Raw genomic sequence first — 19,429 nt, forward strand, 5'->3', positions numbered from 1 at the left:
GATGACATCCGCAGTGGTCAGCAGCTGCGGGCTGGGAGCGCTAGGGGACGCAGATTAGAGATGTCACCTCAGGCCGGCTGGCCCGGGCGCACATGCGTGAAGACCCTGCTAGGACCAGAATGAGCTCCTAGTGAGGGTGAAGGCAGAGAATCCACAAAGACCCAACTGGCCAGGGAACCTGAGCATAGGGGACGCCCCATCACAACAGGGCATCTGGACAGTAAGCACAGGCCGTTAGAAGGGTCTCCCCGTGGGTCCCTGCTCCTTGTGCTCATTTTAAGGTGCTATTTTGTGAGCAGTGGTGAGGGGTGCACTGTGGTCCATTTCTCGGGTGCAGCGAACCCAGGCGGTAAGCATTCATTTCAGCGAGTCGCTCAAGGCAGACTTCAGTGCCACTCAGGGGGCAGCTGAGGGTGAGTCAGCATCTTCAGGCCCGGCATGTGCCCACTGACAATGCACCCCAGGACTTAAGGGTTCCCATCTCATCTGAGCCCCTTGGAGCTGCAATACCCCACCCCCCAACCCCTGTCCCCTTGTCTGTGGGGCCTCTGGGCCTGAAAGGTGGACACATTTGGCAGAGGGAGGGAAAGCTGGTGCCTGGAGATCCTGCAGACACTTGGAGATGTGGGAGACAGCACCTCCTGCTGAAAGGGGCCGAGAACTGCCACTGTCTCATGGTGCCCACAACCCTGGGCTCTGGTTTCCACAGGGGAGGAGATATGAATACTAAAACCTCCTGGGTCTCCTCACACTGACCACATAATACAGTTATATAATGGGAGGGGAACCCAGATGGAACAGGGAAGTTCAAAGCAGAGCTACCATGTTGCTTTTGCGTGGTGGAGTCAATTCCAACTCACCCACCTGGGGCAGAAAGACCCTCTCGAGTTATTTTGGTTCTTATCACTGATGCAGCTGCCAGGGCTGCTCAGGCAGGGGTGCTGGGGGGTTTGAGCTGCTACCTTTGAGGTAGCAACTGTTGCATCATCAAAGTACTTGTGGATCGTGTGTCCTGATAACTTTACTCCTTGATAGAAAAAGAATTGACAGCAAGAGATCAAACAGAGACTAGTGCACCAGTGTTCACAGCAGCATTGTTCACTGTTCAAAACAGCCAAGAACACTTCCTTCCAAAGGTGGGAATAGAAACACCCTCTGATGTGGCAATCCCACCACCAGGTACCGATCTCCAAAATTAGCTGTGGCACAAACTGGCATGCATACATACACACCACGTTTACTGCAGTGTTATTTACAAGAGCAAAGCATTGCAAACAAGTCAAGTGTCCATCAATAGAAAAATCTCTTAAAGATAAACTATAGTAAATTCAAACAAGAGAGTATTATGCCATCACTAAAAAATGAACAAGAATTTGTGAAATACCCCAACAACAGCAAAGTTCAATAGGGCAGCAAACAATAAATGCTGGCGACGTTGTGGAGAGATTGGAACTCCAGTTCACTGCTGGTGGGAATGTAAAATAGTATAGCCACTATGGAAGGCACTTCCTCAAAAAGTTGGAAATAGAAATACTGTTTGCTTCACCAATCCCACTACTGGGAATATATCCTAAAGAAACCAGAGCCACGACGTAAACAGATATGTGCCCACCCATGTTTATTGCTGCGTAATATTCACAATAGCAAAGAGATGGAAGCAATCCAAGTGCCCATTAACAAATGAATGGAAAGAAAAATTATGGTACATTCACGTAATGAAATATAGTATTATCATTGAAAAACAATGAACTCATAAAACATTACACAACATGGAGGAGCCTGGAGGACATTATGCTGAGTGAAATATCACCCTCCTCAAAGGACAGATACTGCATAACACGGCAGTTATAAAATAGCACACACGGGTTGGGGGTTGAGGAGTGGATAGATAATAAACACTGCAATAGAACAGATGAGGGGAAGAACTATCTGAAAAGAATGTAAGACTAGGAATTACATGTATGAACAATCTGGAACAAGAGGTGCATTGCAGGGTGAGATGGGGAAGGGAGGAGTGGGGAAGAAATGTGCAACAATCAGAAAAAAAGAATTTGTGAAATACTGCACAACATGGATGAATCTAGAACAAATTCTGTGGAGTGACATAGGTCAATCCCCAAAAGACAATTATCCACTAGACAAAAAAAAAAACCTAAAGAAAGGTTAGCTACAGAACCAACCTTGGAGGAATCAAAGTGGGGGAGAGAGAGGGAAAGGAGCAAAATTGCTAAGCTGGGCAAAGGAGAAGATGATACACAGTAACAGGTTGACCGGACATTGTAACTAATTAATCAATGTCAATATTAGAAAACAAAATGTTTATGGATGATTGTACAGAAAACCAATATAATTTGTAAATCTTCATTCAAATGAAAACATTTTAAAAAGTTGTTGTTGTTATGTGCCGTCGAGTCCTTTGCGACTCATAGCAACCCTATGCACAACAGCCCTAAACCCTGCTCTATCCTGCACCAACCGCACCGCCTCTGACACACCCATCCCAATTACCCCAGTCACCGAATCAATCCATCTCATAGAGGGTCTTCCCCTCCTGCACCATCCCTCCACCCTCCCAAGCATGATGTCCCTCTCCAAGGACCCGTCCCTCTTGGCAACGTGTCCAAAGTATGTCAGACGAAGCCCCAGAATCCTTGCCTCCAAGGAGTAGCTTGGTTTAATCCTCTCTAGGATGAATCTGTTTGTTTTCCTGGCAGTCCATGGTACATTCAGTACTCTTCTCCAGCACCACAGCTCAAAGGCATCAATTCTCCTTCTATCCTCCCTAGTCATTGTCCAACTCTCTGATGCATAACAAGTGATTGCAAAGACCATGGCCTGTATCAGGCGCACCTTCGTCTCCAAAGAGACACCGTTGCTCTTGAGTACTTTAGAGAGGTCCCTAACAGCAGACTTTCCCATTGCGATACACTTTTTGATTTCCTGACTTTTAAAAAGTGGAACATAATAATAGCTAAGAGGTGGAAATAACGCACATGTCTGTCATCACATGCACGTGGTTTAACTACATTGTGGCACCTTATCCAGCGGTACAGAGAGGAAGTCCTGGTGTGTCTGGTTCATGGCACAGTGTGAGATGGTTAGTATTGCATGCTGCTGTGGCCGTGAGGCTCAGTGTATATATGTTGGGGTTAGGTGCCTTCGAGGCATCTCAAAACGACTTCAAGTACTTGCTGCAGAAGATTAAAGACACACTCTTTGCACGTGTACCCAGGAGTTGGGTTACTGGAGCATGTGTCAGGTCACAGGTATTTTGATGATGCAACAGTTACTACCTGAAAGGCAGGCAGTGTATACATAGAGGGGGGAAAACCATAAATATATACAGGTCTGTCTTGGAGACAGTGAAACCAGGCTTCTCCTTGAAGACTAGAATTTTGAATCTCCATCTCACAAACTTTGGGCATGTTGCTGGGAGAGACTGGTCCTTGGAGAAGGACATGCTCAGAAGAGTGGAGGGAGTGCGCAGGAGAGGAAGATCCCAGATGAGATGGATTGATACGGGAACTGGGGCAATGGGGTTTAGTGTGTCAGAATTTGTGAGACTGGCTCAGAACAGGGCAGGATTTGGAGTTGCTGTCCATAGGATCGCAGTGAGTCTCAGGCGACATAACGGCACATAATAACAACAAAGCTACATATAGAGATGTATGTGTGTATACATATTTATTACATGCTGTCGAGTCCACTATGACTCAAGGCCAATCTATGAACGGCACGTTGAAACCCTGTCCTGTCCCGTCATCCTCACAATGTGCAAGCTCAAGAGGCAGTCTTTTTTATCATCCATCTAGCCGAGGGTCTTTCTCTCTTTTGTTGATCCTTCACTTTCCCAAGCATGCTGTCTTTTCCCAAGAACTGGCCCTCCTGACTACATACTCAAGGTTTGAGAGAAGTATCACCATTCTTCCTCTAAGGAGCCCTGTGGCTGCCTTTCTACCCAGACAGATCTGTGTGTTCCTTCAGCAGTCCATGGGGTAATCAGCACGTTCACCAACATCACCGTTCAAAGGCAGTGATTCTTCTAAAGTCTTTATTCATTGGCCAATTTTCAGAGGCAGAGCAAACAGTTGAACATAGCGATCTGAAAATGGTTCGGATCAGGTGCACCTTAGTCTTTAAACTGACAGTCTTGCTCGTTAGCTTTTGGAGAGGTCCTTGACCGCAGTTACCCGATCCAAATGTCTTCTGATTTCTTAGGGACCGTTATTGTGGGTGTTGGCTGTGAATCTAAGGAAAATTAAATCCTTGACAGCTTTAATCTTTTTCCCATTTATCATGACATTTAGTGGCAAGGAGTTCTGATTTCTTATTGTTGAAATGTAATCTATATTGAAGACTGTCATCTTTGATCCTCTGCAGCAAGTATTTCAAGTCTCCTTCACTTTCTGCAAGCAAGATTATATCATCTGCCTGAGGCATGTTGCTAATGAGACTTTGTCCAATCCAGATGCCATCTTCTTTTTCATAGTGTCAGCTTCTCAAGTTATTTGCTCAGCATGCAGATAAAAGAGGTATGAATAAAGGATACGCCCTGATGGGAAGCTTTCCTGATTTTAAACCATGCAGTGTTCTCTTATTCAGTTGGAACAGCTTTCTGGCAGAAGGATAGATGTGAATCATTGCTTTTGCTTCTCTGGAGGACCCAGCCTTAACACATCAATGAACCTGGAAACATGACGCTGAAGATCTAAGTGAGACACTCAAGGACAAACACTATGATTTCACTTCAGAGAACACCTGCACAGGTAACGGCATAGAGATGGAAGCTCACTGACCCTGCCAGGAGAAAGGCTGGGGAAATATCAGTTAAGGGGTACAAAGTTTAGCTAAAGCTGGTAAAAAAAATCTGGAAACAAGCAATGGTGAGGTCACATAACATGGTCTGTGTGATTATCACGGAACTGTACATGTAGAAGATTATTGGCATGTCCAATGTTTTGTTAAGTGCCATCGAGTCGCAGGTGACTCATAGCGACCCCATGAAGGAGAGTCCTCAACGCTTGGGTGCCTTTCATCCTCTCTCCAGGTTCATAGGGTTTCTGGAGGCAAGCTATTATGGAAGTGGATGCCACTCCTCCTTCCAAGCTTGTTTTAACCAGGGAGCTCCACTCCACTCTCTGTCCACACTGGGTAGCCAACCATTAACGCATTTGACACATTAGTGTCACGGTGTTCAGCCTCACAGCAACCACAAGTGACCACGGTACAGCAACTTGTACACCAGGGCTATGCGATCTAGAGGAATGTCTGAACAAAAACAATGAAGCCGCATGCTGCCTTAAACCCGAGGCCAAGCCTGGCTTGCCTGGCTCCTGGAGGCAGAGTAGTCCTTTACGTCCAAAAGCTGCCACAACACCCGTTGTTAAATATATTTCACCATGATTTTTTTAAAGCAAGCTGGAAAACAATTATGTATGACAGGAATCAGTCGTGGGCTTCCCAGTCAATTCCAGCTCAGGGTGATACTGCTTTGCTCTTGCAGGACCGAAGCCTCTTGTGTGTGTATAAGGTGTGGCTGAGAGAACATATTTAGGAAGAACCAGCAGAGCCTCCTTTCAGCTGGATGCGCCCACTGATCTACGAGCTTTTGGCCTGAACTAGTTTAAAAGGGGGTCCAGCTATTAAACCATCTAAACAGAATAAGACCCCCCCATAAGTAAGAATTCACCAAACCAGAGAGGCCTGTAGAAGATCAACACTAGGGAGGAACGTGCTCCTTCGAACAATCAACCTCATGGCATCAAAAGGGCAGCAGTTGCCCAGGGACAACGCTCAAAATGCAGTTGGGGTGGGCAAGAAGGACCAATGGACATAAGAGTCACAGGAGAAGAAAAAAAAATCACAGGAGAGATGGGAAGAGTGCTCTTAGAAGGTGAGGGTGCAGTCAGGGTAGGAACTGAATGTGTAGGCCTTGGGTGAGGGAAAATAAATTTGCTCTATAAAGTCTGCTGTCAGAGACCTCTTGAAAGTACTGAAGAGCAATGATGTCAGTCTGGAGACTAAGGTGCGTCTGATACAGGCCATGGTCTTTGCAATCACTTGTTATGCATCAGAGAGCTAGACAATGACTAGGGATGATAGAAGAAGAATTGATGCCTTTGAGCTGTGGTGTTGGAGAAGAGTATTGAGTATACCATGGGTTGCTAGGAGAACAAACAAGTTCGTCCCAGAGATGGTGAAGCCAGGATGCTCCTTGGAGGCAAGGATTCTGAAGCTTCTGACATACTTTGTACATGTTGCAAGGAGGGACCAGTTCTTGGAGAGAGACATCAAGCTTGGGAGGGTGGAGAGACAGCACAGGAGAGGAAGACCCTCAATGAGATGGATTGATTCCATCACTGGGGTAATGGGGATAGGTGTGTCGGAGACAATAAGGTTCGCAAGAGATAGAGCAGCGTTTAGGGCTGTTGTACATAGGGTCGCTATGAGTCGCAGGTGACTCAACGCACTTAACAACATAAATTTTCACTCAAACCACAATTTAAAAAATTAATAGACTAGGATTTGTAAGCCAATAAATAAACATCACTGTTCCAGTCATTTTTGGATGATCTTCAGCAGAATCTTGCTTGCATGTGATATCAATGATAGTGTTCAATAATTTCCATACTGTCAGATCACCTTTCTTTAGAATGGGAAATGTAGATCTCTTCCAGTCAGTGGGCCAGGTGTTTGTCCTCCAGATTTCTTGGTATAACTTGGTGAGCACATCCAGGGCAGCATCTGTATAAAACATCACTAGGCATAATAAGTAAATTTACTTTAGAACGTCTGCTGTCAAGGACCTCTGAAGTCTGCTGAAGGGCAACAATGTTAAGTCTAGATTCAGGCCTTGGTCTTTTTAATTGCTTACTATGAATCTGGGGGTGGGGACAATGACTGAGGATAACAGAAGAATCGATGCCTTTGAGCTGTGGTGCTGGAGAAGAGTATTGAATATACCATGGACCGCCAAGAGAACAAACAGATCTTTCCTAGAGAGGGTGAAACCAGGTTACTCCTTGGAGGCTAGGATTTTGAAGTTCTATCTCACATACTTTGGGCATGTTGACAGGAGGGACAAGTCCTTGGAGAAAGACATCATGTTTGGAAGGGGAGCATGATGCAGAAAGTCAATGCAGGAGAGGAAGACCCTAGATGACACAGTGGATTGACACAGTGACTGTGGCAATGGGGTCATGTGTGTCAAAGGCGGTGAGATTGACTGAAGATAGGGCAAGATTCAGAACAATTTTTCACAGGGTCTCTATGAGTCACAGTCAACTTGTCGGCACGTAAGAACAACACCTAGGCATTAATGGCTCCATTATCAAGGCCACTGTTATGCAGAGGGCATTCCAGTAAGCAATGCCTTAGAACCAGCATCTCTATAGAAGCTGGGAGTCACAAGACTGGTGCTGGTGGTGCCCATGTTAGTCTTCTAACTCCCATGTTAGTCTTCTAACTCCCAGAAGTGAGGCTCGGTCACTGTCTTTATAATTCATTCTGCTATGATTAGTAGCAGACCAGTTATAAGAAATATAGAGTCAATATTGTCCTAAATGCATGATTTCTGGCATCCACAGCTTCTCCTTGTCTGTTTCCTGGCTCCTCTACTCCCTTGGGTTCAGTGGTTCAGTAGAAGGTCTCCCAGAGTCTCAGACCTGTCAGGAGTGACCACAGGGATCCAGGCTGGTGGTGCAGTGACTGGTGAGGGCTGGGCCAGGATCTGTAGACTGTCAGTTGTGGGGCAGCGGGAGGGCGACTGTGGGTGATGCAGGCTGGCTGCTGTGTCCCAGGTGAGTGTTCCACAACGTGAGTGCCCAGCCCTGAGGTCTCATGTATCCATCCTAATCCTCTCCTGAATAATTACTTCAGCACAAAGTAAACAGTCAGATGTCCAGGAAAGACATCTGAATGAGAAATCTTAAGTCAGCCAGGGTCACCTTGATGCCTAAGCACCAGGTGCCCATTCCTGAAGGGACTGTGATGCCTTCTCCCTCCAGTGTCCTTCCCTTAAAATGGACCCCGACTAGGCCCTAGCCCAAAGCGGCTGGGAAGGTACCACTGGAGCGTGGCCCGTTCTTTCTCCTCCTGTCAGCTCTGAGTCCCACAGTTACAGCAGCTGGGAGCCTCAGGCAGAGTCTCAGCTGTCAGGGGCTTTTCAAGTCGGCATCAGCCCACGCCCTCTGAAGTCAGGGCTGCAGAGGCCTTGGGGTGGACAAGTGTCAGTGAGAAGTACAAAAGCAGGACTGGGTGCAGCCTCTCATCCTTATGACCATGTTCAACTAACTGCTGTCACCAACTGGAGGGCAGAGGCCAGCCTCCAGTGACAACCTTGGTCAAACAGCCTTCTGTCCTCAGCTGATGTGCAGAGGCCTTTGGGGCAGCTGAAGCCGCTGGCAAAGCCCCTGTCCAACAGCACCGTCTCTCATTAACTTGACTACAGTGCAGAGTTCACTAGAAAATGCACATTGTGAGCCCCTGCCCAGGTCAGTCCCCACAGCCAAAGGGCACACAATGAGGCAGACACAGCAGAGGACAGCGACCACATTACCCCCAGACAGAAGGGTGGAGAACAAGCATTCTCTCTTAGCTTCTCTGTAAAGCCAGCTTACAAAAAACAGTGTCTACAAAACTATGAGCTATCATCTCACCCCAGTCAGAATAGCAAAATTTAACAGAACAGCAAGCAACAGATGCTGGCGAGGATGTGGAGAAACTGGAACTCTTTTTTTTTTCTTAAAAACTGGAACCCTTATTCACTGTTGGTGGAAATGTAATATGGTGCCACCATTGTGGAAGGCGGTGTGGCGTGTTCTCAAAAAATTGCAAATAGAGATACCATTTGACCCAGCAATTCCACTACTGGGAATATACTGCAGAGAGACCATGTCTGCCACCCAAGCAGATATATGCACACCCATGTTTATCACAGCTTTGTTTACAATAGCAGAGTTGGAAGCAACCTAAGGGCCCATCAACAAACGAATAGATAGAGAAGCTGTGGTATATCCACACAATGGAATACTACACATTGAAAAACAAGAACTCATGCAATATTATTCAAAATGGGTGACCCTGGAGGACATTATGCTGAGTGAAGTATCTCAGTCACAAAGGGACAAATACTGGATAAATTATGTATATTATATTGAAACAGATGAGGGAAAGAACAGATTAGAGGTGATATATGATTATTATGGTTAGCACAGGAATCCCGAATTAAGGTTGCATAAAGAAGTGTACTCGGGGTGGGGGGTGGGGGGTAAGGGATGGGGGAATTGCATACTAATGAAGGAATTTTTTTTTTTCGGAGAGGGGAGTGAACTGGTGGGGAGGGGTGGGCAGGGAGAAAAGTGCGGCAATGAATGAATGGAAATCCAAAACCTCTTTAAATGTCTATTAAAATAAATTTAAAAACAAACAAACAAACAAAAAAACAGTGTCTACAGTGAAGCTTCCATTTACAGGCAGACCCAGGCACTAGGGATTAAGGTGAGACCACTTTGGAGAATGAAGAACTCTCTCCTGACAAATAATGCACAGCAGTCCCCACACTCAGAGGGCCTGAGCCTGACTGTCACTGGTGGTGACATGGGCAGCTTGGGGCTGAGTGACCCCAACAGGGCCTGGGCAGGCTTTAGCCTTCTGCTTGGACAGCCTCCCACTTGTGTGCTTGCTGGGGAGTCGAGGACCAGTTGGCAGGCTGCCAGGAGCATCTCCTGTCCCTGGCCCCCTCCACCCCTCATTGATGGGGCTGTGCACCACGCCCGCTGCTGCTGGACCAATAGGGGCTCTCTGCTGGGTGATGCTCAATGAAGTCAGGCCACTGCACTTTCCGGGTGGAGAGCTGGCTCCAGGCTGCCTCCTTGTGATATGACCAGCCAATCAGAGGGTGCTCAGGCCGCAGTCCTGGTCCCAAGGGAGCAGTCCTTAGCACCCCATCCTTGACACAGGAGAAGACCAAGGCACGTGGACATTTCTGAGGAAGGCTGAGGCTACAGACGCTGAAGGAAACAGGACCTTCGTCCAGGACTGGGATTTTGCCAAGGAGCTGGCACCTTGAATTCAGACGGTCAGCCTCCTACTTGTGGTCTCTCGGCTGCAGCAGGGCCAGGTAACTGAGACAGATGCCACATTCTGTCCCTGGTGGGGCAAACGATTACCATGTCACACTGCTAGTGGAGAGGCAGGAGGCATGAGCCCATGGGCCACTCAGCAGGAGGGAGCCATGGCCGCCGACATCTACCAACTTACAGCCTTAGAAATACGACAGGGCGGTTCTGCTTGGTCCCACGAGGTGGCTACACGTCAGAAGCCACTTGACACATGGGCTTGGTTTTGGGGTTCTTGAAATCACTCAAGCAACATTAGAAAGTCAGACGGCAGCAGCTCAGGAGACCTGCAGAGTGGACTCAAGCCCTTCTCCTGTTACATTTTATGAAGCACACAGATGCAGTGGCCCAGTTTTCCATGTCCCAACATAGATAAGAAAAGTGTAGCCTGGTGTCTGCTCGAGGCAGCCACTCCTCAGGTCCCTCTGGGTCTGTGGTGGGCATCCCAGTCAACCTTATTCCCACTGTCCCAGTGCCAGCCTTGGCCCATGCCAGATCAAACTGATACATCTAAGAATCTATGATCTTCTAAGGTTGCAAACAATATAAATGACATGCCTATCTTTAAAAATAAAACAATTAAAGTGTGCAAGGTTTTCCAGTCCATTTTTTTTTATTGATTTACTGAGCTACCTCCTTAGAAGATGCACAAGTTCTTAGCTGCCTGACAGGCATCACCAATGGGAAGCAGCAATCTGCAAAGCACGGGAAATAAAGACCAGGAGACGCTCACCTGGGCACTCTGCCCCACCCTGCCCGGGGAAGAGTGGTTCCTGGGAACCCCAGCCCCCTCACTGCACCATCTCCTGAGGAGAGGACAGTGCAGAAGGCAGCTGGGGCTCAGAGGCCACCCTGATGGGCCTGAGATTTTCCTGGTTGGTTTTAGAGGAACACTGCACTCTTCTGTGTACCCACTGGAGGGAGATGCCAGTCAGAGTATTTTCTCACAGGCCTGGAGAAGGAGGTAGGCTTGACTGGGGTCAGACACAGGCCCTCCGGAGGGGCCCCTCCCGGAGAAGAATCTGGCCCAAAGCCTCCAGGAATACAACCTCGGTGCTTGGCAGCCAGGTGTGGAAAGCTGACGCTCTGGAATGAGGGAGCAGAGGGTGGGACGGCCCCTTCCCTGTCCCCTACCTGGGGCAGGATGCTAAGGAGACTGGTACAGCACCACAGGCCCAGAGGGGAAATGCAAGACCCCAGTGCAAAGAGACACGAACCACGGCAAAGCACAGAGTACCTGAACACAGATAGGAAGTGCACAAGACTGGGGTGCTTGTACACACGAATCTTAAAAGTACACCCTTAATTCCCTATCTGTCCATTCACGATGGAACCCTCTCACTCCCACACCCTCTCTCAGTGGTGTTAGCGACCCACAGTGATGGCCGGCACCCTGCCCACGCCCCACCTCCTCACCCACGATGGCCAGGACTAGACAAAGCACAAAGCACCAAGGAGAAAAAACAAAAGACAGACAGATAGCAAGTCAGTGAGCGGCTGTCCAGCCTGGATGCTGTCCTGTCACAGCCCTTTCTCAAGTCCTCCTTGCCAAGGCAGCGCTGCGGGGCCGGGGGCCGGGACCCAGTGAGGCTGCATGTTCGCCATGCGGGGCCCCAGCCCGGCCAAAAAGGGGGCATCACTCCAGGGCGGCCAGCTGCTCAATGGCAGAGCGTACTTTCTTGGCGGTTTCCTCAAACTCCTTCAGCTTATTGTTGGTTTCTTTTATCTGGAAAGGAAGAGACAGAGAAGAGCTTCCAAATCACATCTTATGGAAGAGATTAAAAATAAGTCACTGCGAGGGAGCTCTGGTGGCCTAGAAGCTGCACTGCAATCCCAGAGGCACAAAGTTCAAATCCACCAGATGCTCTGCTGGAGAAGGAGGGGGCAATCTCCTCCTGTACCAGTCAGACCCGATTTGACGGTACACACACAAAATATAATAAAATAAAATTTAAAAAAAAAAGTCACTGCAAAGAACTGGCTGGCCGCAGCTACACTGCTGAGTGTTCGGGAAGGAGGCCCAGGAGAGGGGTATGTACTGAGCGCAGGATAAATGTGAAACAAACTCCAAGCCATAAACAGAATCAGGCTTACTATATGACCGAGGCTGCTAGAACCTTTAGGACTATAGCCTGTTGCTGCCCTTCTGGCCTGGAGTGGAACTAGCCCCTGGGCACAACTGACAGCCAAACAACAGACAGATCGTCAGGTGACCGTCGCCACCAGGGAGGCGCTCAGCCACACGGGTAGTGCCTGCTCAGGGATAAAGCTCAGAAGGAAAGAGGGGAGAGGAGGAAGGGTGAATAGGAACGAGAGTCACACGGAAGAGCTGGGACGAGTGCTGCTACGATATGGGAACTGTCATCACCACCACGGAACGAAGCGTGTGCAAACGGTTCAACCGCAGACCATCTGCTCGCAATGCAGTCAAATAACAAACATTTTTTTAAAAACAGCAACAAACGGGGAGCTCTGGTGGCCTAGTGGTAAGAAGCTGCAGTGCAATCCCAGAGGAACACGGTTCGAATCCACCAGACGCTCTGCCGGAGAAGGAGGCGCAATATCCTCCTGTACCAGTCAGATCTGATTTGACGGTACACGCACACAAAATTAAAAAAAAAAAAAAACAGCAACAAACAAAAACCCCAAACAAATGGGTGGGAATCTGTTCTGTTGCACACAGGCTGCATTGAGTCAACAGTCCACTTGAGGGCACCCAAGAGAGCCCCTCCCACAGGGCCGTTTTCAAGCCGTCCAATCCCCTTGCTGGACCACAAGCCCCTTGTAAAGAGTGTAGGCAGCATGGGGATGGCTGTGTCTGAATAACGGCACAGGAGGGAACTGTCCCTATCAAGAACACCCACACCCGTGCCTACGAGGACAGACATGGCCCCTGCACTGCCACACCTGCTTCTACCAAGCCCAGCACCACCACGGCCCTTCTGTTGGGTCTGGTTTCTTAGGGAAGTTGACAGGCTACAGCTCAGGCTGGCAACAGGATACAATTCCTCAGGAAAGCTTCCCACCATCATACTTTGGACATATTGTAAGGAGAGACTGGTCCTTGGAGAGGGACATGGTGCTTGGGAGGGTGGAGGGACAGCGCAGGAGGGGAAGGCCCTCTAGGAGGTGGACTGATTCAGTGACTGGGGTAATCGGGATGGGTGTGTCAGAGGCAGTGTGACTGGCACATCAGCCTCTTGGCTTCGGTGAGTGTTACAAGGGCCTGCTGTACACGGGGTGTTGAGAAGGTGCTGACGGGCTGGCAGCTAACCCCAGCCAACCTGCTGTCGGCAAACCCCGAGGCTGGGAAGGCAGACGTCTGAAAGCAGGAGAGCAATGCACAACTCAAAGAACTCAGCCCTGACAAGCAACAATGAGCCCGCAGTGGGGCTGTCCCCGGGCCTGGCTGCTCCCTGAGCTGCTCCCCCTGCCCCACAGCAGACACTCACCTACCGGGGAGGTGTCCGCAGAAGCAAGTGTGTTTCCCTCAAAGTTTACCCCCCAGACAGAAGCGAGTTTGCTTCCCCCTCAGCTGACTCTTGACCGAGCTGTCCTCCAGCAGGTGGGAAGCGACTTCCTTTTAGAAGACAGATGGACAGACCTGGTCGTTGCTGCGTATCACCCCTAGACCAGCCCTCGGGACCCACTCTCCCCACTGATTAGCTGTGACCTCGTCAACACGATGGGCAGCCAAGCTCAGGTCTGGGATTTCAGAAACCAGGAGCTGTGGATCACCCGGCACAGTGACAGCCGGGCCGCAGCTGAGATCAGAGTCCAGGCAGGACTGAGCGCTCTCTGCAAACAGAGAATTCCGCCCAGCCCCCTGGAGGAGATACTGGATGCCCTCTGCAAACAGAAGGTTCCTCCCGGCCTCCCACCGGAGGGGACACCGTGTCTGAACTTTGGTCTTCGTTTAAAGAGTAAGCTTACCCATTGTTACGTTGGCAACACTTAAGTATAAGGAAAATATAGTCTCTGGAGACTGAATTTGTTTTATGATGACTGGCGTAAACTAAATAAAAACCATGTGGAGACTAAGAAAGTGGCCTTTTCACAGCGCTAAGCTGTGAGAAGACCTCAGCATCAGCAGTCCTCTTTTTCAGAATTCATTTCCTCGTGTCCCTGCTTGCTTTCTGCGTCCTGTTTACAACAAGGATCGTCACAAGAAACATTCTCCCCTCATCTTCATCATCTGGTCTCTACTACACACCTGGTCCACCTGACAAGACTACTGTTCTGAGACTTAGAGGAAAGGCTCACTCCCTGCTGGCCTGAAGCTCTGATGTCACTGGGCACCTGGCCCGACCTGGCTGCCCCTGCTCGTCCAGTAACCCAGCATAGCTGGGACGAGTCCAGCTTCACCTGCACACGAGTCCCTCCAGGTGTGGCCAGATTGTCACCTGCTCCGTGCCCAATGCCTTCCCACAAGGTGTTCACATGACTACTAATGTTGTTGTTGTTATGTACCGTCGAGTCATTTGCGACTCATAGCGACCTTATGTACAACAGTCCTAAACCCTGCTCTATCCTGTGCCAATTGCACTGCCTCTGACACACCCATCCCGATTACCCCAGTCACAGAATCAATCCACCTCATAGAGGGCCTTCCCCTCCTGCACTGTCCCTCCACCCTCCCAAGCACGATGTCCCTCTCTAAGGACCAGTCCCTTCTTGTAACATGTCCAAAGTATGTCAGACGAAGCCTCAGAATCCTTGCCTCCAAGGAGCACCCAGGTTTAACCCTCTCCACGATGAATCTGTTTGTTTTCTTGGCAAATACCTCAACACAAACGGACACGTGGTTATCTCTCCCCTGCCACAGTCCTTGTGGAGGTCAGGAATGCTCGCTGACCCGCACCCACTGCCTGGTTCTCATGGAAAGCAGCCCTGGGGACACAACGCATACTGCCCCATATCCACCCAGCAAGCATGTTTTCTGTCCCTCTGTCCCCGGACATTCACACCACAGAGGCTCAAGGTAAGCAGAGGCTGCCCCGCGTTCTCACTTCCGACAATACGTACAATTTTGTTCTTGGCTCGCTCTTTGTCCAGCTTCAGAAATTCCCCGAGAGTTAACTGTTCAACTTGCTTCTTGACGGAAAGGAAAGCACAACCAGATGAATGCTTTTTATGCTCCTCTCTACAAAAATCAACGCAAGAGCACGTCAGTGAGGAAAGCTGGAGAAAGGACGGAGGCTCCGAGTCCCACCAGCGGTCTGTCCCCCATCTGTCACGGGAACGGACAGCATGTCCTGGGTCCCAGGGAGAGTGGCCAGCACAGAGCCACGCCCCAAACCACGCTTTTGCATTTCTTGTCTTGACACCTGCTCCCTCAGGTCTTCACAGCTCGGTATTTTATCCGAAGTCCTTTAGCAACTAGCCAGAAGGGGGTTTCTACATCCAAGCACACAGGTATTGTGTCTCAGACCTTCAGGGTCCAAGGACCTGTGTGCACTCGCTTCATCTCCCTAGCATTGTTACAAATGATTAGCTCAAAATAGGGGCACTCTGGGCTAGGCTTCTCCAGGAAACCTCTCTACAGCCTAACACTGACCTCTACAATAAGATTAATTCCTGAAAACCTGTCACTGTCACCGGACAAGCACCAAACACACACAGCTACACAGCCTCCAAAAAGACATCCCATCTTAACTACCAACTGAAAACATTCTAACACACAGACTTGCATGTCCTACGATAATGCGATCAGGCCTGTCAACAAAGCAGCAGGGGAAAATACCAGAGAAAGCCGTTGGCTGATTTTCGAGGGGGGGAGTTAACACTGGAAAGAGCTGACTCAGGTTGGAGAAGAGCATTACATTTCAGAAAGAAAAGGGATAGCAGGTGATCAGGATGTGCACACAGAGTGTTGGTTTCGTGCCTTGTAGGTTGGGCTGCTCACCAAAAGGTCCTCAGTTCAAATCCACTAGCAGGTCTGAGAGAGACAGATCAGAGAGTGTCCTCTTGTCAAGATTTACAGCCTCTGAACCGGCTCAGCCGCGGTGGGCCGAAACTACACAGTAAAAACTACAGTAAAAGTAGAAACTAAATATTGTCAAAACAACACTCAAATGTGCCCTTTAAAAGGCCGACTGTCACGGTAAGAGTTCCCCAAGGTTCCCAAAAGGCCCTGCCTCCCGTATCAGCTGACCCTTAAGGGTACTGAGCCCCACATGTCACCCGATGGAGGGGCAGCCAGTCCACAAGGACCAGTGGGGGACTTACATGGGGTCGTCTTCCGGCTCCCAGCCTTCTAGCTCCTTGAAGCAAAAGAAACACTGCACCAGGTCCGGCTCGTTCTCAGTGGGGCGGTGGATGAAGCCAGCCTCGGCCATCTGCAAGGGACAGTGGATGGGTGGATGGGTGGACGGGTGGATGGGCATGGGCTTGCGCCAGGTGGACCCTGGAGGAGTTAGGAGGGTCATGGGGTCCAGGGTGGGCCTGGGGAGGGGCTGGGGTCCCCTGGAGGTGGTGGGAGCCTGTGTAATGTTTTAAGGTTGGGGATGGGGTCTCTGCCAGCGTAGGAGTCCAGGACAGGTTGGCCCCGGGGGCTCTGGGGTACAGCGGGGTTGCAGGATGGACCTGGGGGGGGGGCTGGCGGAGGATCTGGACGAGCTGGGGGAAGGGGGAGTCTAGAGGTGCAGGGAGGATCCGGGTTCCTAAGAAGCCTAGGGGTGCAGAGCAGGCCTAGGGGTGCAGGGCGGAGTCTAGGAGTACGGGGAGGAGTCTAGGGGTGCAGAGCGGGCCTAGGGGTGCAGGGAGGGGCCTAGGGGTGCAGGGAGGGGCCTAGGGGTCCAGGGCGGAGTCTAGGGGTACGGGGAGGAGTCTAGGGGTGCAGAGCGGGACCTAGGGGTCCAAAGAGGAGTCTAGGGGTGCAGGGAGGAGTCTAGGGGTGCAGAGCGGGCCTAGGTCGCAGAGCGGGCCGGGAGGTCCAGGGCAGAGCTGGGGGTCGGGGTCCGGTCGGACGCGCTCAGGGGTAGAGCAGACTCACCCGTTCCGGGGTGCAGGCGCAGCCCTCCAAGAAGGGCCAGTTCTTGTACGTAGAGAGGCGGTGGTCTTTGAGATACAGCTGCCAAGTCGAGGGCAAAGAGGCAGCGGCCATAACAGCGATTCAAACCGGGCGGTTAGGCCGCGCCGCAGGGCACGTCGGGAACGCCCCCGCCGCCTGCGCGGAAGTCTGCGCGCAGCCTGCTGGGAACGCGAGGCTGACGACGCGCGGCCTGCTGGGAGTTGTAGTTCTCCGGCTTGCAGCTTGGTCCCTGGTCCCCGCGTGGCGCCCGCTTCCCAAGTCCTGCCGCACGGACTGCGCGTGCGCGAGGGAGCGGGGACTGGGCTCTCGTGCAGTCACCCGTCCTGTCAAGCGTGTGTGTATTGTTAGCTGTCATCACGGAATCAGGCCCCAACTCTTGGTGATCAGCCGAATGAAGGAAGAAATCAGAGAGAACGAGAGAAAGCTTAATGCAGCTTTATTAAAAGGAGGGGAATAGGGGAGTTCCACGGTGAAGTTCCTCGTTCTGGGGGATGCAGAATGGGCAAGTCCCGCTGTGAACTTACTGGGGAGGGTTTTTATAAAAGAGTCGTTAGGGAGGGACATTCCACTCTGATTTATGATCCACCTGCTCAGCCAGGCAGGCAAGGCCGTCAGCGTTTGAATTGTGAATGCTTCATTCTTCTCTTTGGCCCCTTTGTCCAAATTTAACAGTGGTTTCCTGTTTCCGTGGCCTAGAGAGCCCACGCACGGTGGAATAAAACACTCCCCAGTCCTTCGGCATCGTCACGGTGGTGCTCTGTGAAGCTTGACCCTTTTGATCCACAAGATACTCACTAGCTGATGTTACATAAATCCCTCGTCTTTCTGCCTATTATCAAAGTTGTCTCTCTGACTCATAGCTGACCCCTCCAGAGGATCTTCAGCGGCTGTAAATCGCAGGGGAGGAGATTGCACATCTTTCTCCTGTGAAGCAGCTAGTGGAATCGAACCACTGAAGAGATGGGGACCATTCAGCTAGCAGCATAGTTCCCTAGGGACTTCGCCACCAAAGCTCTGTTGAAACCCGTTCTGCATTCTAGGCACATGCAGTGGGGTGGCATTGGCAGGAATTGAACCAAGGTGTCACACACTGAAAGGAAGAACTCTCCCCTGTTCTCTTACATCTTTATGGAGTTTCCTAAAGTTTTTCTTGCTGTGGGTTACTCTGTTCGGTACTGGGCTTTGTACCAGGTTAGTTGTAATCGTGCTTAATGCATTTCCGATTAGAGTAGGGGTTCTTCCAGGAAAGATGTCAGAGGTGAAATCCACAGCTGAACCTGCACCCTCAGGTGAGTGGGCCCGTGTCTTCCAACAAGCCTTTGCCCACCTATTTAATAAGTGTTTCTGAGTGAAATTCTGGCCCTTGTTCAATGAGATACAGTATTTATTTATGCATGAGACTTTGCACAAGCCTCTAGTCGCTCCTGACTTATGTCATCGTTTAACTATATAGGGGCTCCCGGTGCCTCCCTCCCCTCCCCAGCAGATTTTTTTTTTTTGTTTTAGTGGTGCTGGGTTGTTTTTTATTTCCTTTGTGGGGAAAAAAAATTAAAACTTTTATTTAACTGACAGACAGAACCTTGTTAAACTGGTTGAGGTGTTTTTGGTTGTTTTTTTACCTGTGTCTACTTCACATGCTGGCATTTAAATTCCTGTAAAAGTAGAACCGGATTTACTCATTACAACTTAATTGGCAGGGAAATGGATACAGAAATTTGAAGTGTCTTTCCCACCCCCTTTTAAGGTGTTAAAAAAATGTGAATAGGAGTTACAGCACTTCAAAAAAATGTGTTTCTGAGCTGAAAATGTAAGAAACACAGCTCCTGAATGCTAACTTTCGGCCGGAAAAGCAGTTGGCCAAGCATCACAGTGCTTGGTCAGCAAAGATGCTAAAAGCTGGTGCTCCAAGGGAAAGCTTGGAAGCTGGGCCAGGCCGTAGTTTGCTGCACTGTGGTGGCTTGTTGCTGCAGGATGCTGGAAGCTGTGCCATGAGTATTTCAAATACCATCAGAGTTAGCCATGGTGGGCAGAAAAAACGATGGAAAAGATTTTGTAAGGAGACCTAGTGGTATAATGAGTTACATGTGGGCTGTGAGGCTGTGGGTAAATTCACTGAAGATCTCTTCTGGTATATTCATGGTCTCCACTTCTGCACTGAAATCTTGACACTCCCACCACCACCACAGGAAGTATGTTAATGAGAGGAGTGAAGTCTGGCCAGCCTCCTCTGCCCCACCCCAACCCCTAGCTCATTTATGCAACAATTTGGTGTAACTAA

At 49.8% G+C, this 19,429-nt stretch overlaps 1 protein-coding gene across 1 annotated transcript; it reads right to left on the reverse strand.

Annotated features, from left to right (window-relative positions):
• Positions 1 to 11,754: 11,754 nt before the first annotated feature.
• Positions 11,755 to 17,223, reverse strand: BIRC5 (baculoviral IAP repeat containing 5). The gene is made up of 4 exons (XM_006886171.1): positions 17,113 to 17,223; positions 16,347 to 16,456; positions 15,144 to 15,261; positions 11,755 to 11,844 (listed from the first exon to the last, which is right to left on the reverse strand). Exons 1-4 carry the CDS (start codon positions 17,221 to 17,223, stop codon positions 11,755 to 11,757), a joined length of 429 nt encoding a protein of 142 aa, XP_006886233.1.
• Positions 17,224 to 19,429: the final 2,206 nt, after the last annotated feature.

This window comes from Elephantulus edwardii, unplaced genomic scaffold, assembly GCF_000299155.1.
Source record: "Elephantulus edwardii isolate Elephantulus edwardi_28Jun2011 unplaced genomic scaffold, EleEdw1.0 scaffold00048, whole genome shotgun sequence".
Classification (NCBI taxonomy): Eukaryota; Metazoa; Chordata; class Mammalia; order Macroscelidea; family Macroscelididae; genus Elephantulus; species Elephantulus edwardii.

What these genes read in the sequence shown, in the direction of transcription:
- BIRC5 (XM_006886171.1), bottom strand. Translation starts at nt 17,223, where the DNA reads ATGGCCGCTGCCTCTTTGCCCTCGACTTGGCAGCTGTATCTCAAAGAC. An exon ending in GCGCCTGCACCCCGGAACGG is followed by an intron (nt 16,457 to 17,112) that starts GTGAGTCTGCTC and finishes TGTCCCTTGCAG; the next exon opens with ATGGCCGAGGCTGGCTTCAT. An exon ending in GAGCCGGAAGACGACCCCAT is followed by an intron (nt 15,262 to 16,346) that starts GTAAGTCCCCCA and finishes TGATTTTTGTAG; the next exon opens with AGAGGAGCATAAAAAGCATT.